The sequence below is a fragment of the Neofelis nebulosa genome, chromosome 4 (assembly GCF_028018385.1).
Source record: "Neofelis nebulosa isolate mNeoNeb1 chromosome 4, mNeoNeb1.pri, whole genome shotgun sequence".
NCBI classification, from domain to species: domain Eukaryota; kingdom Metazoa; phylum Chordata; class Mammalia; order Carnivora; family Felidae; genus Neofelis; species Neofelis nebulosa.
Window position 1 is genome coordinate 153,739,026 of NC_080785.1, and position 26,581 is coordinate 153,765,606.

Here is a 26,581-nt window from a genome sequence, read left to right on the forward strand (position 1 = left end):
AGGGGGCCTCATGGACTCTATTTCAGAAGCCTCCCCAGGAGGAGTCTGGGCTAGACGGTGGGGCCCCAGGGCCCAGCCCACTAGAGGCCTCAGTGCCTGCCTGCGGGGTGGGTGGGACGAGTTTCCCAGAAAGCCCAGTGGTCCAGAGGTCCCATAGCTCTGAGCCCTGAAGAGGGGCATCACATGGACACCCCTGGGAAGGGGATGGGGGTTCTCTTCTGCTTGGGCCTCCTCCCAGCCAGCACCTCATCCAGGGTGCTTCTGGCCTGCCGGCTGCCTGTCCCCTGACCCCTAACTTCCTCCGGCCTCTCCACTGATGCAAGGACTCTTCTAAATGTGGCTCAGACCTTGTTGCTCTCCCTGTATGATTTCCAGTGGTGCCCGGTGTTCACGGGAGTCCTCGATGCTTAAACTGGCTCAGGTCCTGGCCCGTGCGTCTCACGCCATTCCAAGCACATGACACCACATGGTGCTCCAGGCGTGTGCCAGGCCTTGGGCAGTTGTTTGCCCTGCCCACCATCTAGAAGGACAGGCAGGGCCGGGCCTGAGGCTGCCCAGAGCACACCTGTGCCACCCGCTGCCCAAGTGAGTTTGCGGTCCCTCCCCCGTGACCCCTCACCCAGCCCCCCGTGGTGGCGGTGCCGTTAGAGATGGGAGCGCCTTCCAGACGCTGAGTCCATGGAGCAGAACAAACGGGTGGCGCTGGGCTGAAGGAAGGGCCAGGCAGGGGTGCTGGCCTGTGTAAGCCCAGAGTCGGTCAGGGCTGCCTTCGGAATGAAGAAGCTTGTGCTGGTCAGAGCACGGGATGGACACTCAGCTGGGTCAGTTCTCAAGGAGGTCATTCTGGGGCCCAGGACTGGGCAGTGCAGGGGCCAAGGGGGCAAGGAATGTAGTGGATGGGTGACGGAGGGGGATGCTCAGCGACAGCCTCGGATGCACAGGGAGTGGACATGCTGGTCCTGCAGGTCCTCAGCCCAGCCAGACCTGTGGGCTGTCCCCAGGCTCCCCCACAGCTCCCAGGCCAGAGCAGAGGCCGCAGCTCACACTTCACTTGATGGCCTCGGCATGTTCCCCGCACCCTCACCCTCAGTCTGATTGCCAGGGGTGTGTCACATCTGGGGTGGGGGCTGGGACCACGTATGGAGGGCTCCCTGCGTACCCCAGCCTCCAAGGGGCCCAGTATGGCCACCAGAGGGGCAGGAAGGGGTCCGGAGCAGGGCCAGGGACCTAGGGATATGCGGTTGGCCCTTGGTGGACAGTGACTGGGGCAGCAGGTGGAGAGCTGGCCCGGAGGAGCCTGGGTCCCCCCGGGGGCCTCGGTCCAACCAGAAGCATCCAAGGGTGGCAGGGAAAGGTTGGGGCCCCGCCCCTGCATGGCTCCGCCGGGTCCCTGTGTGACCCCAGCAAACTCCAGCCACTGTAGGCCTCTCCCAGGTCTTTCCTGCTCCACTGTGCCTGTGGCCCCCAGAGTCCCTCCTGAGGTGACACCCATGAACTTCTCCGATGCTCCTGCCCCTCCCCTCCCAAGTCCCCAGTTCAGACCACAGGAAGCTACACGCTGCTTCCTTTTCCCTTTTTTTTTTTTTTTTTTCCTGTTTTGTCTTCCCAGCCCCAGCCCTGAGTGGGCAACCGTCCAACCACCCGTCTCTTGGTCCGTCTGTCGGCCCTCATGTCCATGGGTCCCACCCTCAGGTCCCCCGTCACATGACTGTCTCCCACTCCTCCTGCAGCAGGGCAGGTGGCCGCTCCGGCGCAGAGGCCTCCTCGTCCAGCCCCGAACAGGAGCCATTGAGGAACCCATCGTCCTTGGGAGCAGCCACGGCAGGTGGTGTGGTCTGGAGGGCCGGGGCCCCCGGTTTGGTGTGGCCGGGGAGCGGGGGGTGGCCGTTGGTGGTGGCGGCGGGCAGCAGGCGGGGGCTGAGGGGCAGGCCGAGTCCCGTGCGGGGGCCTACGTTGGTCACACTCGTGTGAGACACCATCGGGCCGTAGCTGTAGCTGCTGCTCCCGCTGCGTGCCTTCCGCTTGAAGTCCAGTGCCAGTGTCCAGCGGCTCCAGGATTTCTTGATCTCAGCCTGTACCTGGGGTGGTGGGAGGAGGGCAGGACGTCAGGTAACCCCTCTGCCACATGTGCCCCCCGGCCAGGCCCAGCCGTGCCCTCCTCCCTGCCCCTACAACACTCAGCACTGAATAGAACTGAAGGCACGGGATATCACTGGAAAATTCCAAGGCCAAGTAAAATCCCGTCATCCTCAGAACATGGTGCCTGGCTTCAGGCAGCTGACACGCCCAGAGTCTACAAGGCTCAAATGGCCCCAAGGGTGGCTGAGTTGTTCAGTCTGGATTACGGAGATTCAACTGTGGGCTTGGGAAGACACTGGCTATGCCAGAGATCGAAGAGCCCACAAATCCTAGGACGTCCCAAGCCTGAATCATCTGGAAAGACTCTGCTTTCACAAATGTCCTCGGGGATGTTCTTGGAGGAATATAGGAGGAGCTGAACAGAAGAATGGAAGGACAGGACTTGGGGGGCCCCTGGCGCTTTCCCGTTCTCCCTGCCTCGTACCAACGTCGCCCACCGCTTACCTCGCCGTTGCAGAAACAGTATATGATGGCGACAAAAAATCCCTGTGGAGAGAGGCACGTGGGGTCAGGGCCCGGAGGCCGCATCCAGGGAGGGTGGGAGTGGACCCTCCTCCGCTGCCCTCCCCACCTTCGGCCGGGCCTTGGGCAGGGCCTGCGCACCTGGAAGGAGTTGAAGAGCATCTCGTAGTGCATCTGGACTTGCCAGAGCGTCCCTGAGACCTCGGTGTACGGCGTGGCCATGAAGACGATGTAGTGGACGCCAAAGAGCGGCATGAGCACCAGCGTGGATTTGAGCAGCTTCCTGGGCCGGCAGGTTACGCGGGTCAGGAACAAGCCCCTTCCCCTCATTAGGCATGGTGCCGTCCCCACCCGCCAGCCCTAGGCTCCAGGCTTCGGGAGCCACTATGGGACCTGAGGCTCCGGCCAGGGCGGAGCACAATCCAGTTAACCTGGGACAACCACCCTTCGCTGTCTTGGCAGAGTGTTAATAGGGCTCTTTGGGCTTGCACCTGCCGGTCCCCCTACTGGCACACACTCATCTTCCCCCCCCCCCCCCCCCCCCGCCACCCCTGCCTGCCTTCTTCATCCCACGGCCCATTCCTCAGGTCTTAGCTGAACCACCGCCCTCTCGAAGCCACCCACGGCCCTCAGGTCCCTCAGACTTGAACGATCAGCTCTTCAAGGAGAGGTCTGGGTTTGTCTCACCCTTGCAGACCCCAGCTCTAGCGCAGGGCCTAGCACCGAATGGCCCAGGTTGGCTCTGGGGTGAGATCCCTGGGGCCAGCCAGGGAGTCAGGAGCTGGGTTCTCCCCCTGACACAGGCTCACTCCTGGGGCCTCTGTCTTTGCTTTTTCACATGGTGCCGGGGTCTGATGACCCCTGAGCTCTGAGGAGCCGGGCTCTGCCGGGCACAGCTCACCGGTACTGCTGCCGCGTGTCGCACCGGCCGGCATTGGTCTCCCGCAGCTTGGTGGCCAGCACCCGGACGATGTTGATAAAGAGGATGAAGTTGAGCTGTGGGAGGGAGGGAGGGCTGCATCTCGAGCTGCACCCCAGCCGGGGGTGGGGGCAAGGGCCCCGGGGCACGCGGCCCTGCCCGGACTCTGCTCTGCCACTGCGTCCCCAGGTGGGCCCTTGGTTTCCCCAGTGGACTGGGGTGGGGGGCAGCTGCTTCTCAGGCCTGTGGCTCCAGTCCTGGGGTCCGGGGAAGCCTCGAGTCCCCGTCAGGGGCTGGGCACTGGGGCCTGTGACACATACCCCCACCCGGCCCTGTTGCCACCCCTGCTCACCACGATGGAGGCCAGGATGGGCACCTGGATGATCCACTTCTTGTTCCCGGAGCTCAAGTCCCAGCACCTGGGGGAGGCCGAGGCATCAGCTCCCACCCCCCTGTTCCCACCCTGAGCCTGCCCACAGAGTGGCCCCAGAGCTGGTCTGCTCTGACAGAGGACGGCCGAGTGTTGGGTGTGGCCAGGCCTAAGGCCACCCTCACACGCTTCTTTTGCAGCAGCCTCTTGTGACCCTGAGGGGGCACCTGACTCAACGCTGGATACAAAACTGAAGCAGGGCCCACTCAGGGCCAGGGTACAGGAAGCCCCCTCACATACCGCACAGAGGAAGAGGGCTCCAGGGGTGTTTCTGGCCTGTGTCAGAACCCCCCCGCCCCCGCTGGCCCCCTTCTCCACCTGGACCTACCCGGTGTTGGCCAGGCTGGCTCTCACACTGACCCACACGGCCACGAAGACGGCGGGCAGACCTGTGGGTGCAGAGGGGGCCGCGTGTGAGGAACCGTAGGTGCTGCCCACGATGTCTCCCCCCTCAGCCCTCCTCGCCAGACCCCTCTCATCCTTGAGGACCCCTAGCTTACCCAGTCGCCGTCCCTGACCCCCCTCACCCTGGAGCCACGGGCTGGCATGTGCCACTCTGCTTCCCCAACAGCCTCCTCTGAAGGCTCTAGCGCCCAGCGCCCAGTTCAGCCCTCTGCCCTCATCTTGGCTCTGCGTCTCCTACCCACACATGCAGACCTGCCAGGCACGGGGTAAAATAAGGCATCGCTGACTTCCCCGTGCCCAGCCCATCCCCCCCTGCTCTGCTCTCAAGGGCAGTGATCCGCACGGGGCGCTCTTGTGGGGAGGGGGCCCAGTGCCAGCATTCTTCTGTCCCAGCACGCCCCCCTCCCCGACACCCAGCGTGAAAGGCCCTAGCCCCCACGGATGAGACTGGATGCAGTGACAACCGTCGTTCCAGGCTGAGTAAGGTCCACCCGAGTCAGCTCAGAATGCACATGGTACCTCTCAGTGAGCTTTGCCTCTAGAAGGAGCCCAGGTTCCCACCCTCCAGCCCCTCACACTTCATTCTAGGCCGGGTGAACTCTTGGGAGGGGCAGGGTGCGACCTGGGTTTATGGCGGGAAACGGAGCTGTGACATTCTTGTGTCGTGAAGCTCTGTGTGCCCCCAATCTGTGTGTGTCCTGCCCACCCTGACACCTTCGAGCCCCAGAGCCCATGTCCGTTCCTGGAACCAGGCCCAGATCTCCCCCAGCTCTGGGGCTTGCTGTGGGTGAGGACAAGGTCAGGGTGTGGCAAGGGGCTGTGGCTGTTGACCTGAGAGCTTCTGGGTGCTGAGTGCAGGGAGGAGGGCTTCAGCCACCGGGCCTACCCCTTTGCAGTCTGGCCAGTCGCCCCAGTCTGGCCAGTTGCCCCGGAGCCCAGCCAAGCTCGGGAGCTGCCAACAATAATGGACAATTATCGGTAACTCAATCCCAGAGCCCGTGGGGGAGCCGTGCAGCGCCCCAGCAACCCACTCTGCAGAGGGGCTGCCGAAGCTCAGATGACGCCGAGAGCCCGCCCTGGGGTTCTGGGTCATGGATCCTGCAGGCAGTGAGGGGGATCGGTAGGGAAACAGGGCTCAGGGTGGAGGGGGCATCCCAGATCCCAACCTTGGCCCTAGGGTGATCTCTGACCCGAGATCCCACTCTGATCCTGACCTGAATCTTAACTTGAGAGGACCCCCTCCTTCTCTTGGGCTGAGCCTCAAGGCCAAGTGAACCCCAACCCCGGGCTGAGCCAATCCCAGGTGAACCCTGACCCCTGGCCAAGGCCTGTTGCCTGAATCTGGGATGGGGTCAGACTCACAGAAGGGTGGATGGGATGGCATATGCTGTGTGGGCACCTGACCCTTTGACCCTGCTGCCCATGGCCCCTCCCTTGCCCCAGCCCCCGCTGTCCCCCACGCCTGCCTACCCCAGCCGAAGACCGTGAAGCCCCACAGATACTTCTTCTCTGAGAAGAAGGCCATGAAGATGAGGCTATGCAGGTACAGCCCCTCCACCAGAATCCAGTAGTAGTTGGTGGCCAGGAAGTAAAGGAAGAAGGTCACAGCTACCCTGCAGCCCGCCTAGGAGAGCAGTGGTGTTAGCCAGAAGGCAGGCCTGCATGTGCAGAAGTTGGAGATGGGCTGAGGGCTGCTCATAACATAGGACAAGTGGTGCTGGTCACGAGGGCAGGAAGGGCCAGACTCTGGTCAAGGGCAGAGCTGGGGGTGCAGGGAGAGGGGGAAAGCCGTCGCCAGGGGCAGGAGGGCACTCAGGACAGTGGCAGGGGGCAATGTGAAGAGGTGGGGTGGGTGGGCGTGCTGGGCTGAGGCAGGAGTGTTGAGGAAAGTGCCGGGTGAAGACAGTCACAAAGCCCACGGCAGCAGGGGCTGGAAGCGGGGTCGAGGGTGCCGGGTGGCTGTGCGCGGCTCACTCCAGTGGCATGGCAGGAGGAGACGGGCAGAGGGGAGGGCCTAGCGGCCGGTGGAGGTGCCGGGCGAGGGACGGCAGGGTGGGTCTCCCGCGAAGCCAGAGGGGGGGAGGGGGGGAGGGGGGCGCGGGCCGCCGGTGAGAGGGAGGGGCACTCACGTAGCCGGCGGCGGCGGCGGCGGGCGGCGGGGGCGCCTGGGCGATGGCGCGCAGCTCTTCCTCGGTGAGGCGCTCGGCCTCATCGAGCGTGGCCCCCGAGTAGAGCACCGCGTCCTTGACGAAGATGCTCACGGCGCGAAGCATGAAGGACAGGAATAGGTGCATGTGGATGTAGTTGCGCGTGCAGTGCAGCCTCCTGCGGGGCGCGCGACAACACCGTGGGTGAGGGCACGGGGACGCGCGGGGGGGGGGGGGGGGGCGGGGTGTGTGGCCGGGAAGCCAGGCTGTGCGCGGCTGGCAGGGACGCCCCGCCCGGGTAAGGGGAAGGGAGGCACCGGACCTCGGCCCCACCCACGCCCACGCCCACCGAGCGCGGCCCCGCCCCTCGCCCCGCCCACCTGAAGTACGCCAAGATGAGCACAGCCACGGTGAGGGAGGCCAGGGAGACAGAGTAGCCCACGGTGTAGATCATGCCCAGGCGGTCAAACACCTCCTGTGCCGGTGGGGACACACCGTCAGAGCCCTGGGACTCAGGTGGAGGGTAAGAGGCCAGTGAAGGTTGCCGGAGGAGTCAGGCCTAGCTCAGGGGTCACCAATGGGGTAGGGTGACCTTATCCAGGTCAGGTTGGGGAGGGGGAAAGCTCGCACCCGTTCACGAGTCTCATTGGTCAGGAACTTGACACACTCGCTGTAGTTGGCCCATGTCCGGTTGTGCCCAGGCACCAGTTCCCAGCTGCCATTGCGGTCACAGCGACGGTAGGCATGGCCTGCGGGTCCATGGGGAGGGTCAGGGCAGGCAGAGAGGTCTGGAGCCCTGAGCTCCAAGTCCTGGCACCCCTGTGGTCCCCACCCTACTCCAGCCTGCCTTACCTTTGTGATTGAAGTCATAAATGTAGTCGGGACAGGGCACGGCCACCACCTCACCTGGTGCCCCCAGCGGCCAGCAAAGGATGTGGTCCCACTCGGGCAGGCAGGGGCGCCCTGTGCCCACAGAGACAGACAGACAAGGTGGGGGACACCAGTCAAGTCCATGGTTAGTGACCCAGAAGAATGAACACACCTGTGGTCGCTGGCTCCCTCAGGGACAGGTGTGCCCCAGGACTGGAGAACTCAGGCCTGGAGCATTCTGGAGAGAATGTATTGAGCCTTACTACCTACTGTGCCCTGCACCCACCTGGCCTCATAGAATTCACCCACAGCCCCTGTATGCAGGTACTGGCATGGCCCTATTTTCTAGATTGACTGGTGGAGGCCAAGAGAGACAAGTGATCTGCTGAAGTCATACAGCCTAGGGCCCTGCCCTCCTCAGGGACTCAGCCCCTGGCCGGGCCTTTCTCTTTTTCCTCTACTCTTGGTCCCACCGCCAGGTGTCCCTGGAGAAGGGGAAGTTCCCAGACTAATTCCCTCAGCTGAGAATGCTTTCCGTGTGATCGTTGCCCAGGGACCATGGACAGGAGGCAGGAGGACTGGCTTCCAGTGCCAGCTGACCTCATGCAGATGTCCACCCTCTTTGTATTCCAGCTTCTTCACCGGGTAGCTGGGACTGACCATATCAGCCTGTGCTTCCACCCCCCTCCCAGACCCACCCTGAGCACCTGCTACAAGACTCCAACGATCATTCGTAGGGAAGGTATCATCCCCCCAAATCTAAGTGCTATCTGTGGGATTCTACCCTACTTTAGGGCTCCAGCCTCACAGCAGAGCTACTAAGTGACCTTGGAGGGTCCCCGGCCTCTGAATCTTCTACTTTCCACCCCCCAGCTCCCTTCTTTCCCTCTGCAGGGCTCCAGCCACAGGACTCTCCAGCCATCCTGGAAGGCTGCCTTGATGGCTGGACCCACCCCAGCCTGGTGAAAGGCTCTCTGTCCTGGGCACCATATTCCCAGCCCCGCCTGGCTAGGCCCACAATTCCCTCTGGTCCCTGGGGAGCCACAGGGTGACCACAGCCTCCCAGATGTGGCCCATCTGGAATCTGCTGCCCACCCAGCCGGTTCAAACCGGCCCTGTGGCTGCAGCCTGGGCTCTGCGTGTGTCTCTCCTTACCTTCCTGAGGGACAGCACTGCCCTGCATCTTCCTCCGTCTCTTTTCTTCTCCCCTCCTTGTCTCACTCTCTCTGGCCCCGCTCCTCCGTGGCTACCATCCTCTCCTGCTCTGTGTCTATGGCCCAGGATACTATTTTTGATGGACCCTCCTCTGACAGAGTCCCAGTCCCAGTTTGTGCCTCCCGGTCCCCTGTCTGTCTCTCCCTGTCTTTGTATCCGGCCCCGCCCCTCTGTCTCCCAGGTTCTCTGTCATCTCTCTCCATGGGAGGGGCCACAGCCCTGGGGCCACCGCTGGGGTAATGTGGGGCAAGTTCTCTGCCCAAATCTCCTGGGTGTCTGGGCCCATCCAGCTGCCGGCCCCCTCCACACCATACCTCCTGGGCTCTGTCTCCTCCCAGCCCCTCCCCTGCTTTCCTAAGGGAGGGGGCCACAGCCTCTTCTTTTCCACAAGAGCTGAAGAGCATGAGCTCACTTGCCGGGGATCGAGCGGCGGGGTGGGTGGGTCCTAGGTGGTCTCCCATGGATGCATGGAAGCACAGACATACCTCGGCGCCTGCTGCCAGTGGGCGCCTCCTTGTCCTCCTCGGACTCGGGGTAGAGCTTCCCAGATGCCTTGTCTTTCTTAGGCTTCCCTGATGTGGATGCAGATGCCCATCCTTTGTCTGATTCCATTATGTCAGCTGGAGAAATCAGGGCAGTCATGGCTATCGATTGTCCTACGGCAGGAGACCCAGGGCACACTCCTGCCTCAGACTCCCCCTTTGTGCAGTGTGGGTTCATCCCTGTCCTGCTGACAGCCCAGGCCATTGAAAGAGCTGAGGTAACAGGTGAGGAAGCGCTTTACAAACTGTAAAGTACTCGCCAGGTGCAAAGTAAGCAGAGGGTATGGAGACTGTCAACAGGAGGTTCAAATGGGAACGAACACCACGCGGGCGTGGGATCAACTAGCCGGCAGAGCAGTAAACGTGGGCAACCCACGGGCAGAGGCGGTGTCCTCTGACCCAGGAGTCGGAGCCAGAGCCTGTGCAGGAGGACGAGGCCCCACCAGGGGGCGCAGGACAAAAGCGGACCATAGGGGTGATGTCCACGGAGAGGTTAAACTGTGAAAACGCAGCCTGGCCAGAGCATTGTGCAGCTCAGGAAGCTGGCGGTGTGGACGACAACAGCAAGAGTGTGCAGCTGTCAAGGGTGTTCAGGCAAGTCTACCTACCCGTCCATCCCCTGCCCTGAGATGCTTGAGTTAAGGGTCCACAGGGTCCACAGAGGGACTCCAGAGACTGAGCTGGGCTGGCCTTTCTCTCCAGTAGAGAGATGTTCAAGATCTCTCTCCCTCGCCGAAAAGTCTCCCTCATTCTCTGACTTGTGTCCCTTCAGTGACAGCCTGAGCAGGGCCCCTGGCCCTCCCATGTCAGGGTCTGTGGCAGCAATGGGAAGCTGAGGGCAGACGCCCCAACTGGGATGGAATGGCTGTGTCTGATCCTTGGGGCATCAGCAGGGAGGGGGTAGCAAGATGGGGTAGAGCAGGAAGAGAGGGGCTCCATCAGGATGGGGCGGGCTGGGGCGGGGCAAGGTGCCTCCAGGCTTCCACAACTAGGAAGAGTGCTGGGACCCAAAGAGAGGGGGCCCACCTGACCCCCAAGCTCTGAAGTCACCAGGGCAGGGAACCAAGGAGTCACCAGTGGGGCCAGTGTGGACAGGGCTGTGACCAAAGAGACCAGGTGAATCCCTGTGACTGTGAGCAAAGTCCACGTGCTACAAAGTGTGTCACTGTGTGCTTGGGTCCCCGGCAGTCTGAGAGCCAGCTCCAGACAGGAAACTGTTCTTGACAGCCAGTCGGGGGTGGGGGTGGGGGGGGGGTGGGGGGGAGGGTGGGTCTGGGCTTCTTCCAGGTCCATGAGACTGATCAGACAGGCAGCAGAGGCCCGGATGGGTGCTAATGAGCTCCCATCTTCTCTTCCAGGAAATGGACTCAGGGCAAGATAGGGCAGGAGGCAGGAAGGAAGGTGAGTGCCCCCTCTTCACCTTAGCACAGGTCCCTGGAGAGGCCGCACTGGTGGGCAGCAGCCCTCCCTACCTCAGATCAAACACCTTCTCCCGGACAGTAACTATGACTCAGAGCCCCAGGTACCCATCCTCCCCGTCCAGCCCCATGCACCCCAATTCTCCTGACCCTGGACACCTCAGCCTCGTCTTCTGACCAGGTGGCCCTCTTCAAAGATCTACTTATCTTTCTGGACCTTCCTTGGATACCTCCTCCTCCAGGAAGCTGTCCCAGCGCACCCCAGTGGGATTTGGCACCCTAGTCAGTGCCCCTGATCCTGGTGTGCCTTGCCAGATCTAAGCCTGTGGGGATGATTCGGACTGTGGCTGCCTTCATACCGCCCTAACCCTGCCACGGGAGGGAAGGCTCAGTGCATTTCAGTCTGCTGACTTTGATGACACCTGACCCACCCCACTTTGGCCTGACCTCCCCTTCCAGCACCCCCCCCCCCCCCCCCTTTCCTGGTGCCACTTGGTTCCGCATCCTAGGCTCTCATCTTCATTTGGACCCTCCCTCCCTCGGACCTCGCTTCCAGACCCTCCTTCTTTGGCCCCGCCTCCTTCCGGCTCCGCCCCCACCTGGCCTCTGCAGGACTTCTTTGAGCCGCTTCTGGCATTGGGCCTGGGCACGGTGCAGCAGGAAGATCTGCTCCTCTTTGGTCATGACGTCATCTGCATCCACCTACCAAGTTGAACGTCAGACTGCAGGCACGACTTACCAGCTCAGAGGCAGGTCTTACAACCATCCCAAACTCCCTGAGGGATTCCCACCCCCACCCCCCAACCCTTTCCAAAGGCCTTGAGTCTAGAATTTGGGAACTCTGCCTTACAAAGCTCCCATTTTACAGATGGGAATCTGCAGCTCCAAAGGGTAGGGCCTGTCCCACCAGAAGGATAAAAGAGGGAGGGGAATGTCCCCTGCCTGTCCGCTAGTGACCCTGTAGGCTGCAGCCACTGATACTCTCTGTGCAGTCTGTTCCCTAAGGGTACATGGGAAAGGGATGGAATGTCCCAGGATGGATCCTCACAGGATCCTGTCTGTTGGGGACCTGGTAGGGAGAGGGGGTGGATAAGGAGTGGTGAACTCTGGGGAAATAAACCAGCCCTGGATTCTTTCAAGCCCTAGTGCCCTGGGGGACCTCCGGAGTCACCAATTTCCATCCTGGCCCTCTCCCCAGTCACTGCTCTCTGCAGTGAATGGTGAGTGCCTCAGCCGCTCCCACCCTTGTGGTCCCAGAAGCTAGAGGACTGAGGAATTGCTGGCCAGTGGTCTGGTTGAGCGGACACTCCCCTGCGGGCTGTGGGTGGGAGTCACCCACATCCCACTGCTTATCTGGAGGCTCCTTCCACCCAAGCCGACCCTGTGTTTTTTTTTCTTTTTTTAAGTGTACTTATTTTGGGAGAGAGAGCGGGAGACAAAGAGCGAATCCCAAGCACCTCTGCTCTATCAGCGCAGAGCCCGACACGGGGCTTGAACTCACGCACTGTGAGAGCATGATCTGAGCTGAAATCTCAAGAGTCAGATGCTAAACCGACTGAGCCACCCAGGTGCCCGACTGACCCTGTATTTTGACGGTGCCAACAAGAGAGTATCAGTTCCCACTGTTTCCTCTGGAATATACTTCCTTCTTTTCCTTCCAACCTTTGCACCCTGGGCACTCGCTGCCACCCACTGGGGTTCCCTGGAATCATTTTGAGGAGGAGAACAAGATCATCACGGGCATCGGGGTGTGGTCGCACCCTGAAGCTGTGTCCCCCCGACAGGGTTGGAAGCGGGTCAGAGTAAAGGCAGCATGCTGCCCTGGGGACGGCTTAGTGTGACCAAGTCTAGCCACTTCCACGAGCGGGACCCACAGAGGTTAATACATTCCCCTCGCATCCCCCCCCCCCCCAAGTTGGAGCCGGGTCCCCTCAGACACCAGGACAGGGACATGTCTGTCCCCTTAGACCCCTCAGCCCCAAGAGCAGGGCTGTGTCCCCTCACACTCCACAGGGCAGAGCCTGGCTCCCTTAGACTCTCAACAGGCAGAGCTGCCGCCCCTCAGCCAACGCAAGGCAGGGCCGGTCCCTTGTCAGAGGGGAGCTTTGCAGGGCGGAGAGCCAGGGGGAGGCAGGGGAGGAAGGAGGCGGGCTGGGGAAGGGGCGGGCTGGCCGGGCGGGGCGGGTCAGGGAGCCCGGCTGCTGGGAGAAGTTAATTGACCGCGTCTCTCGGTGGCAGCAGCAACGGCTTCCAGGGCCAAGGAGTCTCCAATTGGCTCGGCCGGACTTGGGTTCCGCTGGTTTTACTTAGCGGAGCGCGTGCGCGTCTGTGCGCGTGCGCGTGAGGGGCGGTGCGGCGTCCAGCGGCCGCGCACCCACTGCGGGCCGGCTCGCGCGCTCGTGTGCGCCCTTGTCTCTTTGCGTTCTCACGTGGGGACTGTCCCGCATGCATCTGGGACGTGAGCCTCGGGTGTCTGGGAACATGCATGTGTACATGTGTTCCCGGGCAAAGGTCCGCGTGTGCGCCCCTGCAAGTGTGTCATGCGGCGGTTCCTTACGGGGGGGTGGGGGGGGACGGGGGCGTCTATCAGATGTCTGTGCTCCGTCTCTGCAGTCTGAGTTGGACCCTGAGATCTCCGCTGGATCCAGTGCCCAGGGCACCCCGGGAAGGGCTGGGGCAGATTGTCATGTGCTCCCTAGTGGCCCCCACACCTCCTGTTTCCTCCCGGCTCTACACGCTCCTCCCTGAGCTGCAGCGGAGCAGGATGGGGCTTGAGGGAGGACAACTGGGCCTGCCCTAGTTCACGGGGCTCCAAGGTTAACCAGAAGTTCTCTTTGTGCCTCTGGCATTGGGGGCCCAGGCTCCTGAGGGGTCTGATCCCTGCATAGCTGAGCTGCTCACCCCAACCCATGATAGCACCCCTTCACTACCATTTCCATCATTACAACTGGCACCTCCATCAATAAACGCCACCACCATCACCACCAACAACCATCATCACCTTGACCGACAACGCCAACACAAACCATCACCACCGCCACCTGCACCAGCACCATTGCCACCACGAGCACTAATTATTACCAGCAGTGTGACCGCCATGACCACCATGAGCACCATCCGGACCAGTAGAGCATCATTACCATCACCGCTGTCGCAATCCCCACCAAAGGCAACATTAGCACCACCACTGCCATCACCATTATTGCCACCAGCCCCATAACCACTGTCGGTACCACCTCTACCATTGCCTTATCCTTACTCCCTCACCGCACCCCCCTCCCCACCCCTTCTTCTGCCCATCTCCATCTCTCTCAAGACAAACAGATAATGCCCCATCTTTTTGCCAGCTGATGGAAAGCTCCCGAGTGACTGAAGCTCCTACCAGTCCCCAAAGGCTGGCACACCAGCCCTCCTAATAGACTAGCCCACTGATGTGAGCAGTCATGGGTTGAAAACTGCCCATTTGGCAAAGCGTGCCGGCTGGGTGATGACCAGGAACTAACCACACGCTCCCTCACAGGCCCAAGGCGTCCGCTCAGCCTCCACTTAACTGCTGCTGCTTTATCCTCTCTATGGCCAAGGGGAGGCACCGCTCTTTTCTGGAGTCTGGCTTCCACGGTGGGGCTGGGGACACTCAGGAGAAGGGAGGCACCTCATGGCCCCCAAACTTCTCCATTTATCCACAGGGATGGTGGCCCCACCTCTGACCTCCCTGAAGTCGTAGGACCCATTGCCACTCAGGACTGCCACTGCAGCAAGAACCCAAGCCAGAATCAAGGAAGCACTTTCCCAAGGAAAGGAGGACAGTTCCATGCCAAGTTCATTCCCACTGCCCTTGAGTACAGCTCCCCTGCCCGCAGTGCCCCCATTCGTCCCTCCCTCCAGCTGTGCCCTCTCCTCATCCAGGGACATTCTGCTGGCCACCACTGGACCTTGAATCCCACCTCCACCACTGATGGGCTCTGTGTCTAGGGAAGTTGCTTAACCCTTGTGCCTCAGTTTTCCACCTGTGCGAACAGGGGGATGATAGGGCTGTCGTGAGCATTCAGTGAGGTACTGCATGGACAGCCTGGACAGGGGTTGGGTCGGGGCCGAGCTGGTCGCTATAACTGCTCCCGTTAGCAGCACCACCACCGCCAAGTCGTGGCTCTCCCACTTGCTATGGGCTCCCCTGCTGCTGGGCACTGCAGGTGGCTCCAGGCTGGGGACCTAGAATGGCAGAGGGAGACCGAGTAGATGACTAAGTCCAGGGACCCACAGTGAGGGGTGGATGGGAGGCGGGACTCCAGAAGGCGGGGGAGGAGGAAGTACAGGAGGGCCTGCTGGGTGAAGTGTGCCTGGTGAGTTTTTGGGGCGATCCAAGCTGGATTCCCAGTAAGATTGCAAGTCACTGCAAGGCCCCCCAGGCTTGGGCTTGGTGGGTAACAGGGTCCTTCATCTGCCTCTGCCCTGACTGAGGAGGCCTTATCTCCCGAGCGTGAAGGGGAAAGCGAAGGCAGATCGATTTCCCCTCCTGGCCTGTCGACTCTGTCTGCTCCTCCCTCCCCGGACCTAACCAGCCCTTCTTCCCCTTTCCCAGCAGAGTTCAGGTCTTTCTGGCCCAGCTCCTGGTGCGGGGGACTCACGCTGGCTCAGTTTAAATAAACTGAGTGGGGACTCAGTTTAGATCTAGAGTACTGGCAGATCTTGGGTGTCAGGGGTGAGGACTGAGGGACCCAGGGATGGATCATAGCCAGGGGTCACCCACCAATGAGGGGGCCACCCAGCCCCAGCACCAGGTGCCCCAAATCCCCCCTCCCACATCCCTCTTATGGTCTGGAGTCAGGGCTGACTTCTCCCGACCTAACCGATATACGGCTGGGCTTCAGTGCCCCTTGCTGTAGCACACTCCCCATGGTGGACCCCCCAACACAGAGCCTTCCTCTGTGCACATGTGTGCACGATGTGCAGTTTGTGAACACGCAAGGGGTGGGGTGGTGCCCTGACTTCAGCCCTGAGCTGGAGGAATAGGGAGAGGGCAGCCTGGGAGCAATGAGCTGGTGTCTGTGGGGCTTCAGGCAGGGTGCAGGTGGAGGCTGGAAGCCAGTATGTTATTTACAAACATAGAAGCTGCTGTCCCAGGGAGAGACTAGTGTGTGGTCAAGAGGCCCGGATGTGTTTCTCATTTCCTGAGTTCAGAAGCCCAGACGAAGAGAAAAGGCCATCTGCTCATTACCCCTCCCCTGGGGTGGGGACGGGGTGCGGGGGGGGCAGTTCCTTCTACCTGAGCTCCCAGAGAAGTCCCGCTGAGGACAGTCTCCCAGTTGGGGATGAGTGTCCTCGTGTGGTGGCAGTGGGGGTGGAGGTGAGGACGGGGAGGCCAGGGGTGGTGATGGAGGTGTGACGGTGACAGCTGTGGTGGAGAGAGCCAGTTCCATGCCACTGACCAAATGAGGGCCACTCCTCTCAGCTCCTCTCCTAACTGCCAAATTCCACACATTTGCTGTCTGTGATCCCAGACATGCCTACATTCTCCTCCAGGCAAAACTAAGAAGGAAATACAAGGGCTACTTCTTCAGCTGCCGACACCCCTGCCTTTGGGAAAGGGGCTTCTTCCACTGAGTGGTGTCAGACTCGAGATGTCCTCTTGGGTCATCTCACCCATCCCTCTGCCAGGGTTCACCCTGGTCCCGTGGGGGAAGGCGGCTGTCGGCTTCCTCATCACCTCTAGAGAAAGCAGACCTGCCTGGCATCCGTCTAGCCCCTCTGCCTATTGGCACCCACCCCGTTGCCCGTGGAGCTTTATCTACATCTCCTTTATCTTCCACCACATCCCCATCTGACAAATGGGGACACTGAGGCCGAGAGTCACAGTTCAAAAGAAGAGGGCCAGTCTGCTTGAGGAAGCACCAGGCCCCATGGATCCTCTAGTTCAAGCCTCAATTCCGGCTTTCCAGAGTCCTTCTGGATTCTACCTCTTGCTGCACCAGGCAAGAGCCTCCCAGCAGAGGCTCCGAGGCAGAAAGGTAATTCAGGGGTGGGGGCAGACAGAGGCGACCACACGGCGATGGTGTTGGTGATGGCATCTTGTGCTCGGCTTTAATGGGACAGAGGACAGTTGTGCCCTGGTGTTTGGAGCGAGGAGAGCTGTACCTCCACAAAAGCCAGGAGGGGAAAACCTTGGCTCACAGGAGACCCCCTCGTGACCTCCTGGCCTTCCTGCACCTCTTCTCCAGGTTCCACTACTGGGACCTGTGCTGGCACCCCTCGATATCTCCCGTGCCAGCTGGCTAGGGACTGCTCCCCGCCCCTTGCTGCCCTCTGTCTGTCCGGCTGGCCCGAGCAGGCTGGGACGGGCTCCCTGCCGGGGACACTCCTGCCCCGCCACCGCTGACAAGTGCTGACTTTTCCTCCCCCTCTCCAGGCCTTCCTGAACAGGCTGCCTGTGTTCAGGGCTGGGAGGGGCTGGGGGGGGGGGGAGGCACTGTGACGCCTCTCATCCTGGCCAGCGTGGACGCCTTCAGGGCAGGAGGTGGGATGGAACCTGGGATGGCGGAGTTGGCTGCTGGACCCGGTGGATCTTCACAGGCGGCCTCTACCTGGCCCAGAGGACCAAGGCCCAGAAGGATAGTACAGCCTAACTTAACCGTACGCCTGGTCAGCAGAATGGGATCCACCAGCTCTCACCTCTGCTCAGGCCGGTCCCAGAGTTGGGGGTCTTTAGGGTTTGGAGGTTTCTGGTGTCTTTGCGAATCTGAGGGGGGCTTTGCACCCTCTCTCAGTCACACCGTATTTTGCAGACAATTTCAGGGGTCTGCAAAAACCCCACCCCACCCTTTCTTTTTCCTAGGGACTCTCTCTCTGAAAGAGCTGCTTTCCTGATGCGGTGGCTGGACCAGGGAGTGTCCCCAGAAGGCCCACAACAGGAATCTGGGGGAGGCCACTTGACGCCTCATTAAAACATTCCGAAGAAAACCCAAGTTCCCGGGAGGGCTCAGCTCCCCTCCTCCTGCCCTGTCCACAGGCCGTTCCCAGAGCTGGGGTGTGTGTGTTGGGGGGGGGGGGAGGTGTTTAAGGGCAGGTGATATAAAAAGCTTGAACAAATCAATACAAAAAAGACAAATGAGCTATGGAAAGAGGAGTGAGTAATGGCTCTGTGCAAGCTCTTAGAAGAGGGACAATAGACCAACGTAAAGTCCTAAAGCTTATGGGTAATTGGCAAATTAAAATGACAAGACGCACCATTTTTCACCTATCAGAATGGCAAAGGTGAAAATCCTCATGCTTCCCCCGTGAGACAGAGGGTGTTGGGGAGAGACCCTCCTGGTCCCTCCTGGTATTGTGAGTATAAACTTGCACAAGCTTTCTAGAAGCCAGTTTGGCCATGTCTATAAGATAAAAAAAACGTGAATGTTCTCAGACCCAGCAATGACAGAATCTAGAAATACCCTGCGGAGAAATGGTCACACGGGGCCACGGGAGGGCGTTTCAAGGAGCTCCTCTGCCCCCCCATCTGGAATCTCACACACACACACACACACACACACACACACACGCACACACACACCCCTATGCAGAAAAGATCTAAATATACATTTCTGCATATGGGACTGCTTAATGCATCCCAGATTTTGGAATACTATGCACCATTAAAAAATAGATTTATGTTTCCTGGCAAGAAGATCTCTAAGACATACCTTTATGCAAAAAAAGGCACATGGCAGAGGTTTACCTACAAACAGACACCATTCATTTGACAAGCAGAAAACGACAGAACAAAACTGTCTGCTTTATATGTACACAAAAAAGTACCTTTTGGAAATATACAGGAAAAGGTCTGGGAGGACACCCACAGACCCAGACTGTTAAAAATGATCTTCTCTACAGGGGGCCCTGGGGCTTGGGAGCCATCAAGGGTGAATTCTGTTTACTCTGTACTATGTGACTCTTTTATAAGAAAGAACATATTCAAGTATCAGTTGTTCAATAAAAAAATTTTTAAAAAGTAAAATAACAAGAATTTTATGGAAGGAAGGAAGGAAGGAAAGAGAGAGAAGGAAGGAAGAGAGGGAGGAAGGGAGAAAAAAGAAAGAAAGAAAGAAAGAAAGAAAGAAAGAAAGAAAGAAAGAAAGAAAGAAAGAAAGAAAGAAAAAGAAAGAAAGGGAGGAAGAAAGAAAAGGGAAAGAGGGAAAAAAGAAGGAAAAGAAGGAAGGAAGGAAGGAAGGAAGGAAGGAAGGAAGGAAGGAAGGAAGGAAGGAAAATTAAATAACCCATAGTGGGACATGGGGATCTTGCTTTGGAGGAAGAAGCTTGGTGCAAGAGTCTGAAGATGTGGGTTCAAGACCCACCTCTGCCACAGATTCACTGCCTGAACCTCAGGGCCCTTTCCCATAAAATGGGCTGGTGAAAGGATGGAATGAGAAAACATTTGTGACAGTTTCTAGCTCTGAATCTGAGGACAGCCATTGTTCAACACGTGGTGGTTCCTTCCTGTCTTTAAAAGAGGGTCCATGGCCACACTGGCTCTGGAGCAGGCTAGGAGGGCTCACCTGTACTCCCACCCACCACAGGCCCTCCTGGGTCTGACCCTGAGGTCGCATCACATCTCTGCACTCAAGGCCTGCCCCCCATGCTGACCTGCAGTTTCTCTTTCACATGTCCTTAGGATGAGGCATCCCCAAGGATGCCTTTGCCCCCTACTCACAATCTGTGGGTCCGTCCCTTCCTCCAAAATCCACTCCACCTGACCCCCAGCTCGCGGCTACTATTCCCCATAAGGCACAAGATGGACCAGCTGAGTCTGGCCATAGCCGATGTCCTCACAGTGGGGCGCTTTCTGGCCCCCCAAACCGGAGGTCCCTGGGAGCCCACTTCTGGGACTGGCTAGGCAGGCAGCATGCAGGTTTGGTGACGGGAACTATTCGGTAAGTTTGGCGAGCTTAGTGGGCCACAGCACAGATCTGGGTGGGAACGGTCACCCCGGGGTTCAGAAGAAGAAACTGGCAGGCTGTCAGTCTCTCGCTGGCTCCAGCTGAGCCCAGGGGGCCTACAGGGTATTGGGTGACGCTTGGGCCACATCCTCTAGACCTAAAACCTAGAAGGTCTTTGGGAAGGTCCAGTGTATACACAGTCCTAGTATCCCGCCACTGCTGTCCCGACAAGGTCTCAGGGCAGACCCAGCCAGGGCATCCCTCCTCCTGCCCTACCCTCAGAACTGCATCGGGGCTAAGCCAGGCCGATTCTCTGCATGTGCCTCAACTTCCCCAGAAAGCAGTGAGGGGCCCTGGGGACCCATTACCCCCTCCCCACAGAGACACAGGGCTTGGCACCAGGTTGGCATGCAATAAAAAATGGTCATATTGATTGCGTGATTCAGATTACTTTAAAAATGGGAACAATAACAGAACCTTTTTTAGAGGGTTGTTGGAAAGATTAAAGTAGTTAATATTGTAAAGTGCTTAGAACAGTGTCTGGCAAGAAGAGAGTGCTACAAAAGCATCTATTAAATAAAAATAAGAAACAATAGACCTGGGTGCACATGGGCTCACAAAAGCACATGCACATATATGCACAACCACGTCCCTGCAAGTGATGTGCAGACCCAGCTTCAGACACATGTGAGTTCACACGCGTTTCAGACACACACTCACGGGGACCTGGAGAACAGCATGCCCCGAGTCTGGCTCAGCCCTGCTCTGACACACAGACATGCTCTCAGGACACTTACACCCACCCTCCTGTCTACCCCATATATGTGCACACAGACTGTGGGCTGGCTCTGCACACAGCCTGGAAGGGGCCCTGGGGACCGTGAGCCTGGCCCAAGGGGGTGTGGGGAAACAGCTCTGGGTCCTTGCATTTGCCTCTGCACAAGTCTGAGCCTTGATTTCCCCCATCTGCAAGTCCTCCTATGGGGTGAGGTCTCTGGCTTTGGGGAGCCAGAGTTAAGAGGGCGCGGGCACCAGGGAATGGAACGTGCTGAGGCTCCCAGAGGAGAAGAGAGCCTCAGATCAGGGGATTCTTAGCTAAATAGTTCTTGCTGTTTTTTTACAGATGGGGAAACTGAGATGTGGAGGATGGCCAAGGTCACATGGGCATTAGGCAGCTGGAGGAATCTCAGAGCTCTTGCTTTCCCGATGAAGGTTCTGCCTGGGTAGGGAGCTGGTCAGGGGGGAGGCAGCTGCCTGCCTGCCTGCTTGTCTCTCTAGAAGGCAGATGCCCCCACCGGGGAGGTACCAGGGAGGCAGCAGGGGCCTTGAAGTGGGACACACAGGCGGACAGTCTCCTCAGCAATGAGCTAGTCTCCCGGGACAGGGCTGCTGAGGGATCTGACCGACTCCCCGGGACCTAGCACCCAGACTCTGGCCCCAGACGATGATGCTTCCCTCCTTGTCTCCGGCTCTTGGCCTCCGCCAGTGCCTGCTTTTCTGTGCTATTGTTGGTCTGTCTGCTGCTTCTGCTCTGGGGAGCCCTCATCCCCACCCTATCTGTCTCTCTTGCCCATCTCCCAGCCTGTTTCTTCTTCTCCCTCCGGTCCCCTCTTGGCCTCTGCTCTGTCCCTCACTCACCAGAGTCCCCCTCCAGCACGATTCTCCTGGAGAAGTGTTCTGTGAGGTCGGTCTCCTTCAGGGGACCTCCATCCTTCCTCCATGCCACACACACCGCCTCCCTGGGCAAGAGCGTACGCAGTGTGTGCACGCATGTGATTGTGAGAGCTGGAGGGGACCCCTAAATCCTACCCCCTGCCTGGTTGGTTCTGACCTCAGACTCACAGCCCCGTGTGCTGGATTGCAAACAACATTTGAAGAAAACAGAGGCCCTGGAACAAAGTCTGTGGGACCCTACCTTAGGGCCAAAGCCCGGGCTACAGCTAGATCACATTGTCATCTCTGAGGGAGACACAGCCACGGGAGTGGTGCTCGCAGAAGCAGAAGATAGGGGAACCCCAACCATAGATTTCCAGACTTGGGACCCCAAACCCAGCCTTCAGAAATTAGGAGACCTTAGGCATCTGGCACCAGGTCCAGACACCCCAGAGACAGCAGGCACCCAGGATCTCGGGTCAGAGAGGACGCTCACCCAGAGTTCAGATTACTCAGGGAACCTAAGACTCTGCGCCCCGGTCGGACCCACCCCAGGGACCGCAGAGCAAGCCCGCAGCCTGTCCTGGAGTGCGGGTGGGGGACTTACCAGTGCGTATGCGGAGCTGAGCACCGGGCAGCAGAGCAGGAGCGCCAGGCCGGGCGCGATCCGGGCGGCCCCCATCGCCACCGCCTAGGGCCCCGTCCCTCGGGGCAGCCGCCGCCGCCGGCCCTGGTGGTGGTGGTGGTGGGGTACAGAGCTGCGTCAGGCCGGGCTGCCCCGCCCACGCCCGGGCCTAGGGGACCCCGGAGGCCCGGCGGCCCGAGGCCCCGGGGCCCGGCGCGGGGCCCATGCGCCGAGGGCTAGCAAGCGAGCGCAAAGGAGAAAGAGAGGGAGGGAGGAAGGGAGGCAGCCGGGGGCCGGGCGGGCGGCGGGCGGGCGCCGAGCGCTGCGGAGCTGCCCGTCTGCCTCGGAGCGGAGAAATCACATCCATATGGCCGGGCCCCCCGCCCCCGGCCCGCCCCCCGTCCCCCCCACCCCACCCCGCGCCGCCTTTTCTTTCTTTTTTTTTTTTTTTTTTTTTCTTTTGGGGAACTAGGAGCTGTGGCTTCGCCCCACGCCCAGTGGGGGAGGGGTCGGGGGAGGGGTTGGGGTCGCGGTCTGCGGGGGGCGAACCGGGCTGTTATTTTTAGCTCCGCGGGCAGCGCAAGGAGGGGAGGTGGGGCGGGGCGGGGGGCGCGTTTCGAGCCGCTCGGGGCGTGCAGCTTAGGGACGCGATCCCAACTTTGCAACCACATTGAGCCCTTCGGCGATCGGGCCGCCGGCTCCCTGCCCCTCAGCCCCCTCGGATCCCCATCCTGTCCGCCGGCGCCTCCCGCACCCTCTCCCCATCCTGGGCCGGAGCCCCGCCTGCGCCCGCGCGGCTGAAGCACGCCTGCGGCCGGGACGCTCTGCCTGTCGGCCTGTCTGTCAGTCCGTCTCTAGCTCCCCCAGCCTTGGCCTCCGTTCTTCCAGCAGCCCCGAGCTCCGTTTCGGTCACTCCCTCGCTCCCTCCCTCCCCTCCCCCTTCCCTCTCTCTACGAAAACATTTGCAAGTTTCCAAAAAAGCCACCGAGCCGAGCGGCGCGGGGCCGCCGGCTCCACCGGGCTCCGAGGAGGCGCCGCCGACTGACACCGAGACGGACCAGCCCGCCCGCCCCGGCCAGGCCCGGCGTCACCCCTACCCAACGCCGGCCCCCCTCCCCGAGGTGCCGGCCCCCGACCCCGACTTACTCCGAGCGCGCCGCCGCGGCCCGCGCCTAGCCATGGATGTCGGGGACCCCCCGACAGCCTCCCCAGGACAGCGCCCCGTCCGCGGCCCCGGGGGCACTTCATGGGGCTCTCGGGATCCCCTCTGGCCGGCCTGGCCTCCAGCGCCCCCCGCCCGGCCGCCGCTCGGAGCCGCCGCCCGCCGCGCGCGTCCCTCGCCTCGGCGTCTGCCGCTCCCCCTCCCCCCCGCGGCCGGGCGCCTCTTCCCTCCCCCGCGCCCTCCCTGGGCCTCTCCCGCCCCCGCCCCCCCGCCCCCCCGCGCCGCCTCCGCCACGGGTGTGCGGAGCTGCCGAGCCGAGCCCGCTGCCCCTGCCCCGGGACGTCTCTCTAGAGGCCGCGCCCCGGGTCGCCAGCGGCGGGATGTGAGTGTGGAGGGGACGGGGCCAAGGGAGCCCTGACATCGGGGCCCGGGAACGTAGCCCGCGACGCTGCCGCCGCTTCATTCTCTTCTCCGGGAGGCACAGACGTTATTTTTTCTGATCGGCCTGCCCGGGCCCGTGAACAGGGACCCTCAGCCGCGAAGCAGGACCTCTTCACGGGAGGTACCCCGCGCGCCCCCGGCCGCGGCGCTGTCTGTTCGCCCGCGGGACTCCCGCTAGGGCTGCACCGGGGTCCCTGGGGAGGCTGCCGGGCCGCCAGCCCCGAGCCTGGCTCGGCCGCCACGGCCCTCCCGCCCCGCCCTCGCCTGGACCCCCGGCCTCGGGAACTCCCTAGTGGGTAGGTCCTCTGTGCTCTAGACCCGCCCCCGCCCCTGCCCCTGCCCGCGTCTCGGGGCTCACGTCCCTCTCCCACCCTCCCCGGTCTCTCCCCGGGTCCGGGTCTCTCAAGAGTCTCGACCCTTCCAGACGCCGGCCCGGCCTCCACCCCTCCAGCTCCGCCCCTGACTCCACCCCGGGAGGCTCCAGGCCGCGAGACCCGGGGCTCGGCCGGGACCCCCACTCCGGAGCCCCGCGTCCCTCTCCACCCCTTCACATCTCCAAACACTCCAGGCGGGCTCTGGTCCACTGGGGACCCCCAACTTGGGGGAAGAGCGGGATGAGTCTGTGGGGGCGGGGTTACGAGCTCATGCCCGGGAGGGGACGCTGTAGCGCCGAGAGGAAGGCATCTCGGACCCCAAGCCTGCCACCTTTCAGTATCTGGCAGGGAAGCTGAAGTGCTGGGGAGGGCCTGGGACGCCTGGAGCGAATGGCTTTAGGGATGGCTTGGGGGAAGCTGCCCTGGGAAATACCTGAGTGGAGTGGCAGTCCCTGCTTACCCACTCACCTGTTGTATATCCTGCGCAGGACGACTTCCTGCTGTCTGGGCCTCAGTTGCCTCATCTGTAAACCGAGGATTTGACCAGCTGATTCAAAGGGCACTTTTAACTTTACTGTTTTCGTGCTGCAGAGGGTGGGTGGCCAGACCCATGGGGTCTGTAAGCTTCCCAGACTCAGCCTGTGGAAATGGAGCTCCTCAGAGCCCCCAAACCAGCCCTGCCCCCCCCCCCAACATTTCAGGGATGGCCCCTCCCCCCATGTGAATGGATCTGCCAGCCTAAACCCTCAGACTACTGGAATCCAGCTGCAACCAGCCTTTCTGTCAGCCCACCCTTCTTCAGGCCCAAACCCACCCATCTCCCATACTGTATGCACAGCTGTCTTCCTATGGGTCTGTGGCCACATCCTCCTCTGTATCCCACTACCCTCAAATTTCTTGTCCTGGTGATTAAGGACTATGCTGTTTGAGGCAGTTTCCTCCAGAGGTGACTTTCCCCAACAAGTACTGTCCCCTAGACTCCTGGCCTTCTCATGCTCACTCCCCAGCCCTCGGCCTTTGTAGTTTACTGTGCTAGGATCATGCTATGCCTGGTGTAGAGAACATCCCTCCCTCCTTGTGACACCATCTTCTCCATTACTGGGGGGCTGGTGGGGGGAGGGGCTGTGATTTGGGAGCTGCCCCCTATGGTGTGTGGGTTACTTAGGAACAGGGACAGAGAGGCCCAGGTGCCCAGAGTGGGTACCTAAGGAACCTTTGTGCTTCTTCAGGGTTATATTTTGATAGTCTCACTTTTATGTCTCTGTTCCTAAACCATTCTATTATGTTTTATGGTTCTATGGCTGACCACCCCTGCCCTGTGATAGGAAAAGAACATTCATGGAGGGATTGCAGGAACTAGGGGCTGATGTAGGGAGGCCTTAGATCTGACACCAGAAAGCTTGAGACTGGGAAACAAACAATATTTGTACTCGGGAGGACCGGGGTGGGCTGTGGGTAGGGCTGCAGAGAGGGGTCTGACGGGCGGTGGGCCCCTTAAGGGCGTTCCTCTAGCCATAACTCCTGTGCCTCACCCCAGAAGCCCTTGCTGGATATTCCACCACTGTGGGTGAGGCTGATCCCCTAAGTCACCTCTAGGCCTCTGGTTAAAGTACCACCATGGGGATTGGGTGTCACACATTAACTGGTAGCACCCGCCTGCCTGACAGAGCCAGCCTGCCCTTTTTGATAGGCAAGCCCCAGGGCCCCCGGGTCAGTTTCTGGTCAGTTTCAGTGGTTTGAAAAGGTCTGGTTGGGGGGTAGGGAGCTGCCTTTAGGGATTCCTGCCTCTGATGGGGAAGAGCCAAGATGGTTACTGGAGCTCAGAACTGGAGCAGAGACTGGACTCCGGCCCAGTGACCCTAAACTGGATTCTGCTGCTGCCATTGCTGCTGTGAGTAGGGCTCTGGCCAAGCTACACAGACCCTAGGGCCACGGTGGGCACCAGACTCAGGAAGGAAAGACAGAGGCTCAGCTCTTAGCTCTTCAGCCTGGCCTCACTCCCTCAGAAAACCCCTTGTCCCATTCTGGGAGCTCTGTGGGAAAACTGGCCTGCAGACCCTCAACACTTCATGCCCCAATCCTAGCTCCAAAGTCAGCTTGAATCCCAATCTCAACCCTGATCCCAGACTGAGCTTTATCCCCCACACCGAGTCTTTATCCCAGTCTGACCTCTGACCCCTAGCTGAACCCTGACCCCAGGCTGAGCCTCCACCAAGCCTCAGACCTCTCCCTGGTTCCAGGCCCCTCTGGAAGTTCTTCAAGGCAAGGGGCTGGTGGGGGTGGGGATGGCCAGGCCATAAGTGAACCGAGGTGCCACTTTTACAGCCATTTCGCCTGCTCATAAACACCCCCCACCCGGATGAGTCACTGGAGGCTCCCACGGCAGCTGCTCGGGCAGCCCCCTCCCCTTGCAGCAGGAAGCCTGGTTTTCTCACCTCTCAGGAAGGCGAAGGGAGGGAAGCTGGGGGCAGAGGGGCTGGGAGGCTCTGCCCCAGGCAGGGAGCACTCCTGGGGCGCCTGGAGGAGGGGGGGCCTCCTGTCAGAGACCCCCTCCTGCAGTAACGCCAGATCCACAGACATCTCCACGCAGACACGCCTTGTCTGCCCGGCAGCACGACACAGGCACACACATGTGCACACGCACACAAACACATGCGCTAACGCAATGGGGCACAACAGCCTTGCCGCTCCCAGCTGTGCTCGGGTCCCAGGGTTGCCTTGGACCCCACTCACCTGGAGCCCACAAGGTCTTCCGGGTAGGGCCTGGAAACACAGAGCAGACTCAGGTCGGCCATGGAGAGGCCATGGATAGGTCTGAGCTGCCTCTGCTTCAGACCTAAGCAAGGATGTTGCTGCTGGGGATAGGAAAA

General features: G+C 60.6%; 1 protein-coding gene across 7 annotated transcripts; it reads right to left on the bottom strand.

Moving 5' to 3' along the window:
• Positions 1-1,595: 1,595 nt before the first annotated feature.
• On the bottom strand, positions 1,596-26,581 carry PTH1R (parathyroid hormone 1 receptor). Of its 7 annotated transcripts, none has more exons than XM_058727176.1 (16): positions 26,445-26,581; positions 24,180-24,235; positions 21,717-21,839; positions 11,147-11,249; positions 9,073-9,207; positions 7,355-7,465; positions 7,133-7,251; positions 6,883-6,977; positions 6,485-6,680; positions 5,826-5,979; positions 4,279-4,339; positions 3,873-3,939; positions 3,503-3,597; positions 2,743-2,884; positions 2,584-2,625; positions 1,596-2,078 (listed from the first exon to the last, which is right to left on the bottom strand). In XM_058727176.1, exons 3-16 carry the CDS (start codon positions 21,789-21,791, stop codon positions 1,701-1,703), a joined length of 1,773 nt encoding a protein of 590 aa, XP_058583159.1. In that variant the 5' UTR covers positions 21,792-21,839; positions 24,180-24,235; positions 26,445-26,581; the 3' UTR covers positions 1,596-1,700. The 7 variants fall into 7 exon arrangements, with proteins under 7 accessions (XP_058583159.1, XP_058583163.1, XP_058583160.1 ...); XM_058727180.1 differs by lacking the exons at positions 21,717-21,839; positions 24,180-24,235; positions 26,445-26,581 and adding exons at positions 11,398-11,616; positions 12,129-12,249; positions 12,768-12,891; XM_058727177.1 differs by lacking the exons at positions 24,180-24,235; positions 26,445-26,581 and adding an exon at positions 22,881-23,095.